Raw genomic sequence first — 12,532 nt, forward strand, 5'->3', positions numbered from 1 at the left:
TAAGTGGAGATGTTCACCAAATAACTGAGAAATGAAAATATCTGTGAAATCTGGGTAATTTAAAATTTGTGATATTCTTCAGTAAATATAAATATAGTAGTCCTAAGAGTAGCAGGAAAAAAGTGAAATCTCAAAATTTGCAGGGTGGTATAGGGCAGAGTTTCATCATGCTTGTTTTTCTGCCATTTGAGAAACACTTTGGTTATTACTTCAGTGTTTTAAAAATGTTTTTACTTATGAAAACCTAGAGAACGTCTAGAAAACTGAGGATGACTTAAATATAGACCTTATGCAAATAGATTCCACCCCTTAAATCCATACTTCTTCAAAGATGAGGAATCTGTAAACATTGTCTTTGATCATACATAAAAAACGGTTATAAAGAAGTTATTAACTCCTTTTTTTTAGTCCCTTTTGGCTGTATGAATAAGGGTTTCATGGGTTTAATTAAAAGAGCAAGAAGTATGTTTTGACTTTGGAAACATTTGATAAAATGTCTCAATACTTTATTAGGAACAACATTAATTGGAAATGACTCCACATCATGTACTTAGTCACTGAAGATATAAACTGATGAATAACTATAAGTAAAGAATGATAATAAATGGTGGATGGAGAATGTTCTTCTATATGGGTGGTGCCTTACAAATTACTGTCATGACTCATTTTACAACTCATGTTCTTCACATCCTTACTAATGGCTTGGAAAAGGAACTACAATGACAAGAATGAAAGCTGCATGTGATTTCTAGTTAGGAGGTGTTGCAAATCAAATCAGATCTTTGGACAGACATCAGTAATGTGGAGAGATAGACCATCCCTTATTACCGTAGTGTACTTTATTTTTTAAAAACTTTATTCTTTTCTGATTATAAAAGTGCTTTTTTTAAAAACACTGGAGAAAAAAGAAAGTAAAAAAAAAAAGCGGTGATAATTTAACCATCATGGGGCAACCACTGTTAACATTTTTTAATATTAACTTTCAGTCCTTTTGCCATACATTTTTAACTGGTTGAGATCATACCACATACACAATTTTTTTCCACACACATAATTTTGTATCTTTTTCACTTAGCATTATATGAAATTTCCCATGTCATTACGAACTTTGTGTAAACAACTTTTTAAAAGGTTGTGTGTAAGGCCCAGTTTTTGTTTTCTTTTTTGATGGTTTTGGGGATTGATCCCAGGGCCTTGTGCATGCTAAACATGTGCTATAACCACTGAGGTATACCCCTAATATCTAAGGCTCTATTTTAAACATCTAGATACATAGAAGATCTGGGAGAACTGGAACTTGATGGTTTCATTGATTCTCTTCAAATATTATGTTTAAATCTCCCAAATTATAACTGAGAACACAATATTCTCTTGACAACATGAAAGTAAAAATAATGTAGGAAAGCAGTTTGTGTTTGTGGCCTGTATAGTGGTAGATGCTCCACAAAGGTGTATTGAATTTAATTTACTCCATATAGGATCTGAACAAGATTTTGATTCTCTCTTCCTCACTAATCTTGAAAGAAGCCTTTGAGAGCAGCCTTTGGCAGGAGGCCTGGCCACTTCCAGGTAGAGGGTTGTGAATTCAGCTTTTCACATCTAAGAATCTGTCAGTAATTTCCACTAGCAGCTTTAGATATCTGTACCACAAGAATTTATGGTCTCATTTGGCCCCTGTTTCTTAACTGCCTTGGGAGGAGTATCTGTTTGGTCCAGTGGTTTAGGATTTCTTCGTTCATTATTGAATGGGCACCAAGCTTTGTAAAAGATGGCTTGGGGTAATTTTCTATAGTGTTATGTTTGCTCCTGAGTATCAAAATTCGCAATAAAAGGCTTTCTGTTCTCTGACAACAGGCCGTTTTTCCCAGACACACGCCTTGTTGTTTTTCCATCGTTAACAGTGGATAACAGTTTGGATGCAGCCAGAAGCAGTTGGCATGTGCCCACACTTGAGGGGCTCCTGGGATGGTCTTCACTGTAGGGGACACCTTAACTGAAGCTTTATTGACCTGAAAGCTCTGTGGGTTGTCGGCTCTGACCCTCCTCAGTTCTCCTATCTTCTTTGTTCTATCTACTTTTCCTTCCAGGCAATGACTATAAGGTAATGGCTGTTGCTTTTCATCCCTTCTCATTTTTTCAGATTTATCACTTTCCTCCAAGCACCTCTCTGCTGTGTGAGTGTCTTGTAAAAGTTGCTTCATGTTCTCCAGACCCCAAGTAAAGGAATGGAGCTGTTAACCTGCTATTTATTAAATTAAAAAAAAAAAAAACTGTTACAGTCAAACAGTCATTCTTTGTAACTAGAATTCATAAAGAGGCATTACGATGATTGATTTTTTAATTTAGTAAAATTCAATAACAATGAGTACCTTACATATCTTTTTCATTTAAGCCTCCTAGAAAATCTAGAATATATGAATTATTATTGCTATTTCAGAAGAGAAAATTGAAGTATAGAGAGATTAAGTAACTTGTCCGAGATCTCATAGCTAGTGAGGCTTTTTAAGACCATTTCTATTCAATACTAATTCACTAGGAGACACTGAAAAGAAGGACAGGTTTATTTGTTCCATTGTTGTATTCATAGCACCTCAAAAATGCATTGCACACAGTAGTTTCTCCGTAAGTATTCACATTTTCTGGTGGATGTTAAGTTTCTTTTGGACTAAAGTAAATCCTGAAAATTTAGTACCTCTAATCTGTAAGGCACCTGGAAGGATTGTATAATGACCAGGACACAGTCCTCACCCTCCATGCCTCCATTCCAGTTAGTGATTCACATATAGAAAGAGTCAGAAATCCAAAACAGAGGAAAGTGAGGACATATGAGGTAAGAGAGAATTCCAGCCATTGTTATCTACAATATTTTCTTTGAAGACATATAATATGGATTTGCCCCATTGTTGAAGATGTCTTTCTGACTAGTGACTAGAGTGCCCTGAGCTTAATTTTGTCTCTTTGTGGATCTCTATTCTTGAAGCATCTTGGATTATCTAAATATACCACTCTGCATCTAGAAGATGTATCAGGTGTATACCTGACTTCCAGATATATTTAACAAGCTCCTATTTTGAAGAAGTAGGTGAACTGAACTCATTCTTTATAATAAAAACAAAAATAATATCTTCATGCCAGGTGCTGTGGCACATGCATGCAATCTCTGCAGCTCGGGAGGCTGAGGCAGCAGAATTGCGAGTTCAAAGCCAGCCTCAGCAAAAAAGAGGTACTAAGCAATGCAGTGAGACCCTGTCTCTAAATAAAATACAAAATAGGGCTGGGGATGTGGCTCAGTGGCCAAGTGCCCCGGAATTCAATCCCCAGTAGCAAATAATAATAATAATAATAACAACAACAGCATCACTATTTCTCAGGTAACTTGATGTAATATTCTCTGCTCTTCTGTACAGAAGGGGAGCCCCAATGATTATAAAAAGGAGTAAGTGATGTTATTTAAGAGTCTATAGAGTAGATGATGAAAGTGAAGAATGAGTTTTATAATATTAAAGCTGGAGCCACTTAATGTTAGCCAGATTTAGAGATTGGTTTTATAGAATCAATACCTTATCTTTCATAGTGGTAGAAAGGAGTGTTGCAGATAAGACTGAAGTGAATGAATGCTACAGCAGGCATCCCTGAGCAGGAAGCTTCTGGACACAGATAGATTTGTTCTCTAACTTACCTCGTTAGATGTTATCTATACCCCTGATTATTTTGTAGTTGAATATTAAGTATCAGGATATCAGAGCCTTATGAGCAATTCTTTTGCCATTCTAGTCAGCATCCATAGGAAGAAAGAGGCAGGGAAAGAGGAACATGTCCTAGCATGACATAAAATCTACAATTGAAACCATTTTTAAATGTACAACTCAGTGCTGTTCAGTACATTCTCATTATTGTGCAACCATCACCACTAATCATCCCAGAACTTTTTTTATCTTGAAAAGGTGAAGCTCTATACCCATTAAACACTCACTCCCTGCCTATGGTGACCATAGTTCTTCTGTTTTTATAAATTTGACTACTCTAGGGGCCTCATAAGAATGGAACTATATAAACAGTTGTCCTTTATAGGGGATTGGTTCCAGGACCCCCTGTGGATACCAAAATCTATGATGCTCCAGTCTATTATGTAAAATGATGTAGAATTTGCATATAAACCACACACATGCTCCCTGTATTTCAAGTCATCTCTAGATTACTTGGAATACTAAATACAATGTAAAATGCTATGTAAGTAGTTGTATTATTTAGATAATAATGATAAGAACAAAGTCTTTACATGTTTAGTATGGACACAGTGTCTTCCACAAATGTTTTAAATCTGAGATCGATTGAACACATGGATATGGATGGAGGGCTAATTATATTTGTCTTTCTGTGACTGGCTTCCTTCACCTAGCATAATGTCCTCTGGGTTCATCCATGTTTTATCATGTGTCAGAATTTCCTTAAGGTTGAATAACATTCCATTATATACCTAAAGCCTTTTAAGTAGCAATTTTCCTTGAAAAATCAGGAAAATTTGTTCCCAATATTACCTCTTTTCTAATTGAAACAACTTCATTTCCCTTTCCTACTCTGAAGGACAGAAAACTTTCTTTGGAAAATTCTTCTGGAGAAAGAAATTTTCCATTTTTTTCTTTGGGTAAAGACATTTTTGAAGACACACTTGACTAAACTAGTTACATTTGTCAGATTAGAAAGATGGTTTTTGTATGTATCAAAAGTTTCTCATGTCTTAATTTTTTAAAAAAATTTTGCTGTTCCAATGGTAGATTAATTGATGCTTTAATAAAAAGCTAAATCAAAACTATTGCAGACCTATTACTTTTCTACTGAAGCTTTCTGCACCACCATCAGAGCACTGAGAAACACGTTCTCTGTGATTTTTTTTCCCATTAGGATAATTTTTCTACAATGCTTCCCTGAGCCACCAGATCCATCTCTTTGACTCCTTTAATCAGAGTCTTTGCATGTGGCTGGCACTCTAACTATGTGACATGCATATATGTAGACTCAAGAGCATAACAGAATTGGGAATTTTCCCATCATATTCAAACCAGTTCACAATCACTGCTTTATGCCTGTGGTAACTATGAACTATGGCCAGGTAGACAGTCTAAATATTTATTTTTAAAATTTTTTTAATATTTATTTTTGGTTGTAACTGGACATGATATCTTTATTTTATTTATTTATTTTTATGTGGTGCTGAGGATCAAACCCAGGGCATCCCACGTACTAGATGAGTGCTGTACTGCTTAACCACTATCCCAGGCGCCCCCCCCCCCCACACACACAGTCTAAATATTTCTCAAACCTCTTTTCTACAACCACAGGTTCACTTTCTTAGTTGGATTATTGTGTCAACCTCCCCATTATCTACTTAGCTTTCTTATGTCCTTTCCTTTCTTCATCCTTCTTAAAGTCACATATTTAATCATGCCATACCTCTACTTATTTTTCAGAATGACCTGGTTATCATCATCAGGTACCTTGAGGATAAAGCACAAAGTACTCTAACAGTGGCCCTATTTACCTTGCAGGCCTCTGAGCCCAACTCTCACCCTGCTGTGATCTCTTGCCACTCCCATCCTGTGTCTGAGAGTCCTCACTTCCTGTACACATTTTTCCTCCTCCTCTTCCTTTTTTTTTTTTTAAAGTCTGGGCTTCAGTGAGTTGCCCTGGGTGGCCTTAAACCCCAGGGCTTAGTCTCCCAAGTGCTGGGACTGAAGGTGTGAGTAATCATGCCCAACACCCATACGCATTCTTGCCTTGCTTCTCTGCTTTTCTTCAGCTTGAATACCCTTTCCAAAATTCTGTTTGCCCTGCAGCAGAGCTTTGATGATGGATTAGATACAGGAAGTACAATAAGATGGTAATCAAAGTTAAGTCCCACGTCATGAGCCTAGGAGACAGAGAGGATAGGCAAGAGAATTTAGGAAAGGGACAGAGGATGTTCATCTTATTCTTTCATAGAATACTCATTCTTGGGATATATTAGTGGTGTCACAGAAATAGAATTTCTATACTTGGAAAAATTTGGAATACACTAAGTTAAACATGGATATAGTTAAACAATAACCACAGGACATCTCAGACCCTTTAATATGTTATGTTGCTTTGATTAGATAGAGTATTCAGTGCCCACCAGACACCTCTACTTCTGAGATTGGATTCTTCTTTATGGCAGCCAACAGTTAATAGGAGGCAGGATGTGTATGTTTGGAAACAAAAGGAAGTAAAGCAAGGGCAACAGTGCCTAGGAAGACATTCTGAACAGTGTGACTGAAACATTGGGGTTCCAAGAGGTACAGAGGCCTTCTGATGTCAGGGAAGGAGTCTCCTGTCTTTGTACCTGTTGTGATAGGATGCTTATGCTAGGGCAGAGTGGGAGTAGATGTCATCCCCAAGCTCCCCATTTAACCCAGCAACAAGAGTCTTATAGACCTCTCACTTTGTGGGTATAAGAGAATAATGAACACCCAGGTCCTGATCTCAAGGAGGGCACTATTTCTGAAGATAAAAGTAGTTAAACTGCTAAATGTGGTATACTTGACAGATGCTTCAAAAGCAACGATGAATCTGACAAGGTCTTTAACTGTGATTAAGCAAAGAGGTTTAATATAATTTTAATTCTAACTTTTGGGGACAGAAATGAGCATCATATGAATAACTCTAAGCCTTACACCCAGTTTCATAAACAGAAAATGTTTACTTTTTTCTTCAACCAAGTTTTAAAATAGACCACAAAGCAGGGCCCTTTGAGAAATCAGAATTGACATAATAGTATGGGAGGTGTTTCAGAGGTAAACTCTGTCCCTTGAATGGAACTACAAATGTAGATTCCCTTTGATGGACCATGTCCATTATTTTTAGAATTTTGAGTTGTATCTTGTTCTGGCATGTCTTCTGTTGATGGCTTACAGTTTAAGCTGGACCCACCAAATACAGGCACATGGACAGTTGCTGGGGTAAATGAAAGCCTTTCAGTGAGAGTAGAGTACATAAGGTGCTGCATTTTAAGGATACATCTTTGTGCTTTTGTGTTGACATGAGCTGCTTCACTGGACTTTGACTCTATTCCTACTGCTCCCTGTTGAGAGCCAAGAAGACTTCATTACACTTTCAGTCATAGGTGTTCATGAAGCAAGCATGTAAAATATTAATATAAATATTAAAAGTTTCCAGAGAGTTTTCTAGCAGTTTGGGGATCCTTCTGAGTCATGGTGGAAAGAAAACTAAAAATAGTCATATATAGATATTATTCTGTCACCGTGTCTGGTATCTTATATATCTCTATATGCTATAGATGAGCAGGATTTGGGATAATCATGCTACATGCTTGGAAACCCCTCAACACACCACTATAGAGAACCAGCCTCACAAATAGTTGTTGCAATGTTTGTGGTGATGCTCAGCATCCTCCTGCCTTCTTGTCTGCTTTCTTGTCTCGTGTTAAATGGGTACCTAATAAATCTGTACTGGACAGAAGGGGAAGGAGTACTGTCAGATGCTAGTGTTGTAAAAGGACTGCCATCAAAGAGCTACCTTTAACTTGGATTTTTACCAGCTATTTGAAAGGTCATCTCTTATGTTTGGTTTTGTGTGAGCACTTGAGTGATGTCTACATGTAGCTTCTCAGAACATCATCCACATCTAAAATAGGTGACAGAAAGTCTGGCCTATGGTCAGGATGGGGTGGGTAGGCAACTTTACAGCTCTCTCCTCCCTCATACCCATTCAGCTGGCTGCCTTTTGGTGCAGAATTTGTGTGTGGTATTTTGAGAGAACATTAGAGATGGATTTAAACCTTCTCCTCAACATTGTTCTATAATTAGAAACTTCTTTTTTACACCCAAAGGAGTTTGCACCTGAATTACAGTCCAGTTGGAGGAGTGATTTTATACTATTGATTTGAGTGTTATTCTGGTCTCACTTTCCATTGTCACAAAGAAACATACATTCATCATTTGGGGAGCTGGATTCATCTGGACTCAAATCCAGTGATTGTCTTCCTGGAAGCATCCGTTTCTTCATTTTGACTAGAAAAGAAAAAAAAATCACTTGCTCTACTAACCAAAATCATGTGATAGTTATGTATTCTGATACTGTGTTACTGAATCTTGTGGAGCCAGGAGTATATATGAAACTCCCACTGTACACAAAAACTCCAAAAAGTTTAGTTAGTACTTTTGGTGAAAGAGCCAAAGGGGAGAGGGACTAATATTATTAAATGTTCAAGGGAATGAATTTTCTGAATTGTTTATTTTTAAAACTTAGGTTTTTAAGTGGATATTGGACTGTAACGAGATACAAAAGTGAAGCCAACCTGGTGATCACTGTGTCTTAAAGTAGATCCATAGTGATAGTCTATAGAGCCTTCAATGTGTATGTGTAATTAGTAGCAATGATAAGGTATTATGCCAGTAAGAATACAGAAGATAGAAGGCATTGGGTAGAAAAGGAGAGGAAGAAGAGTAGAAAAGATGTTTTATACTATATTGAGGTATGAAAATAGGCACTTGAGTGTTGAATCCATGAAAGGGCATTTGATTCATATTAATAGAACCTCTGCTACAGCTAGGTCCATGCTTCTCAAGTTTGAGTGTGCATCAGAATCCCATGGAGGGTGTGTCCCCTCTGAGACTGCTGGCACCATCCCCAGAGTTTCTGATTGAGAAAGTCTGGGGCGTGGCCTGGGAATTTACTTTGCTAACAAGTTCTCAAGTACTGCTGGTCTCAGGCCACACTTCCCTAGGTCTAGGCTCTAGAGAAGACAGAAACACTAGGAAACTTTCTGTCTCTGGAACACCTACTAGACCAGCTGATAGGGGAGGACCTGGCCTTACTCTAGACTTTTAATCATGGCCCACAAAGGAGAAGGAAGGCTTAAGGTACTGAACACCTTTAAAAGATGAGTATAATATCAAGGTCACCATCACAGAGGCTAGTGTGCTGTATTTTCTGAAATAGAAAGACAACTACTGTAAGCATTGCTATTTTCATGTCTTTTAGTACTGAGGTAAGGGTATTTAACCGGTGGTCTTTCTTGATGTCTGTAAACTTGGACATTCTGGTAAACCAGACATCAGACATGAGGGCAGTTTTTTGTTACCAAAGTTATAAGAATATAAAACCTGCCAAGGTTTCTCCAAAGCAAGACATCTGGTTTAAAGCTCAAACCATTGCTTGTCTCATTTTTAGGAAAGTAAACAGGACTGAGAATTGTGTTTATACTATTTACATGTTTGCCTTTCTTCCTTCCACTGTCAGTGATGACTGAAGTTTTAATTGTTTTTGTTTCCTTCTTCTTAATGTGTTAACAGTAGTGATGCTTTACTGAGTCCCCCACAGGGAAAACAGATTGTCAAGCTGCTGGAAGTGTGAACTGGAATATTAATGAAATGATACTTTGAGAGCTTCTAGTTTTACTACCAATACCTGATTTTTCAAGATAATCCTAAGAACAGTTCTTCATCAAATTTGACCTTATGGCAGAAGAACATCAAACTTTTTTCCTTCCCTGATGTTTCATTGGAGTCATAAAATGTTATTAGTTTGAGTACTTAGTAGCAGTTGAGGGGTGGCATATTATTGGGGGTTTCATTTTTTTAACCAATATAGAAAGCCTCGCGGCACGAAATAAAAATGTCACCGTGTAAAATGCAAAGGCTTTCTGTCACAAATGTTTTTAAAAATTCATGAAGGGCTGAAGATTTGATTTATCTTATCCTCTTTCTGTGATTTATTCATATTTAATGTTAGGTTCGACGTTTGAAGCATGAAGAACTTTTTCAAATTAAAATCTGTGGTGAATCAGTTTTATTTGAAGAAAAATTCCACCCTGCTGGTTTTTGAATTATGCAGCTCGTTCCTCTTCTTGTGTTCAAGATGTTTGGGCTTCCTAGTGGCTGGGATTCTCACTAGTGAAGCCCTTCCTTAGGGAGTGAAATTTACCCAGCTACTTGGTTGTGACAGCTGTTTCTCTGGTATCAATAGACACTTTTCTCAGGTATTAATCATGGTTAGACAAGTGCAGTGGCAAAGGAGAAAGAGTGGGGACAGCTCTTACCTGTGGAACTATCAGCTTGTTGGTTTGTGTATTGGTGTTTTTGTTGGGGCTGCTCAGTAGCCTGTGCTTTCAAGAACATCTTTAGGCAGAGGCAATATCCAATCTTTTCTATGGATGATTCATAAATAATGGATGGTAATAGCATTAACTTCAAATGAAGGAAAGAAAGTGAAGTCAAGGCAGACTATACTTTTTTCTCTCTTTTTAACTAGTTAATAGGCACATATGGTCCAAGGCAATGGACCTTTTTAAGGCCGTGGAGTATTAAAAGACTAGTGGAAAAGGAGCTGCTGGGCCTCCTTGTTTTTCATTTTGGGGACAGCTAGAGAACAAGAACGTACCCCTGTGAAGCAGTTGGAATGTTAGATGATGAGAAGGAGTCATAACAAGGCCCAGTTGCCTGGGACACCTGGCTTCTGCCTGCCCATCCACCTGCCTATTCATCTTTCTGTCCTTCTAGCCCTCCATTCCTTTATTTCATCCCTTTTATTTCTTCCCTCTTTTTTCCATTCTTCCACTCACAGTTATTTTGGAATACTGCCACTGGGCCAGGTACTGTCCCTCCATAGATTTAGTTAATGTCTCATAAAATGAAGGAAACTGTACCTGGGGAATGATATTGGCCAAATATCGAGGTATTGTGTGCATGTACAAATATGTAACAACAAATCTCATCATTGTGTACAACTATAATGCACTAATAAAAAATATGGGGAAAATAATAAATTCTTAAAGACCATCAGGGAAGAAAGAAAATAAAAGGTACTGAGTGCTTTCAAAGATGAAGCTGTTTTTATGAGGCTTCCCCTTGTTTGTCATTGAAGATCAGAGCTATTAAAGAGTGGCAACCAGTACACAGAGCAGAGCATAAACTTAAGGGAGTGGTTTTTAGAACCAGTCTTGAGCATTTTGTCATTATGATCTGGATTTTGTTCCTTTGCTTGATGAAGAGAATTGTCTTGATGTGTTAAATTGTTTTTCCCCCCCTCAGACTATTGGGAAGAAATTGCCTCCAGCTACAGTGACTCCAGACCCGTCGAAAACAGAAATGGACAGCAGGACAAAGAGTGAGTTTCCTTATTTTAAAAAATCCTTACGTAATCTCCATAGCTTTTTCAAACATGTCAGAAAAAATCCACACAAATGTGTTTCATTAGATCCCCCATGAGTTAGATTCAGAACTTTGTTTTTTTGTTTTGTTTTGTTTTTTGTTTTCTCTCTAAAACATGTTTTTTTTTCCTGCCATATGTGTCTTACCCATGTGCAGAGCTAACATTTATCCATGTTTACAGAGTACTTTGCATACTTTAGGTGGCATAAATATTCTAGAAATGGCAGCTCGAGCACTATAGGGATTCACAGACCTTCAGGTCAAAGAACCTTAACCCCTTTTAGTCTAACCACTTAGCCAGAACTACCCAACCTTATCCTCCCACCAGCCTCCTCAACACGTTTCTGCTTAAATAATTCTAGATACTTCTGGAATGTCTGCAGGCAAGAGGCTCAAGTCTTTTTGGAAAGATTAAGTGAGTGGATAGAGGGTATTAGCCGTGTTTTGGAACAGTGCTAGCCAATAGCCATATTTATAATTTAAATTTTTCTAGTGGCCACATTAAAAAGAAAAGAAACAGCTGAACTGAATTTAATATGTTTTATTTAATTCAATATATCTAACTAGTATCATTTCAACATTAATTTATATAAAATTATTAAATGAAGTACCCTCATTGTTCATGTGATATCTTTATAATACCTTATGTGTTTTATAGGTGTTGCATATCTCAGTTTGGAGTAACCACATTTCAAGTGCTCAATAGCCACATGTGCCTATTGGTGACCATGTTGGAAAGGGTAGTTTTATAGTAATTCTGTGACCTAAGATGGGTTTCCTGGTTCTAACCCACCACATCTTATTTGTTCCTACAAGTATCTATTAACTATCTCCATGTACCCAGCTCTCTAGAAGCGTCATGGCAGGGGAATGGATTACTAATGAGGAATAGATTTACAGAGGCAGGGTGGAGTGTTTTGTCTTAGAGTCCTAAGACAGTTCCATTGTTATTAGCTAGTGGTGTGATTTTCTTTGGAGAAATAATTTGATTTCTCAGGCCTTCCTCTTTATTGTCTACATTGTCTATGAAATCAGGGGTTGTACTTGAGAAGACCCCTCAGATTTTTTCCCCCCACATCTTAATCCTCTGACCCAATTTTAAAAGCTTTAGGACTCACCGTGAAAGTTTTCATATTCAAAGTGTTGAACAGCCAGATGGGAGAGACAAAAGGAAGATGTGAACAATTTGAGAATATGGGAAGATGTCCTACGCATACATGTTAATATGACTGTAACTGAGTAGTGGTAAGAAAGGATGATTATCACTGTCAGCAAAGCCTTGAGGGATGTTTACTGATGGACATTATTTATGGATTTCAGGGCATGAATTTTGTAGTTTAATCTTA

At 37.5% G+C, this 12,532-nt stretch overlaps 1 protein-coding gene across 1 annotated transcript in view; it reads left to right on the plus strand.

Moving 5' to 3' along the window:
* Sh3kbp1 (SH3 domain containing kinase binding protein 1) overlaps positions 1-12,532 on the plus strand; it is a 332,949-nt gene that overhangs the window by 215,451 nt on the left and 104,966 nt on the right. The window contains exon 7 of the mRNA XM_026405448.2: positions 11,067-11,142. Coding sequence (XP_026261233.2) covers positions 11,067-11,142 — 76 coding nt within the window. The remainder of the gene's footprint in view (positions 1-11,066; positions 11,143-12,532) is intronic.

Source organism: Urocitellus parryii, chromosome X (assembly GCF_045843805.1).
Source record: "Urocitellus parryii isolate mUroPar1 chromosome X, mUroPar1.hap1, whole genome shotgun sequence".
NCBI classification, from domain to species: domain Eukaryota; kingdom Metazoa; phylum Chordata; class Mammalia; order Rodentia; family Sciuridae; genus Urocitellus; species Urocitellus parryii.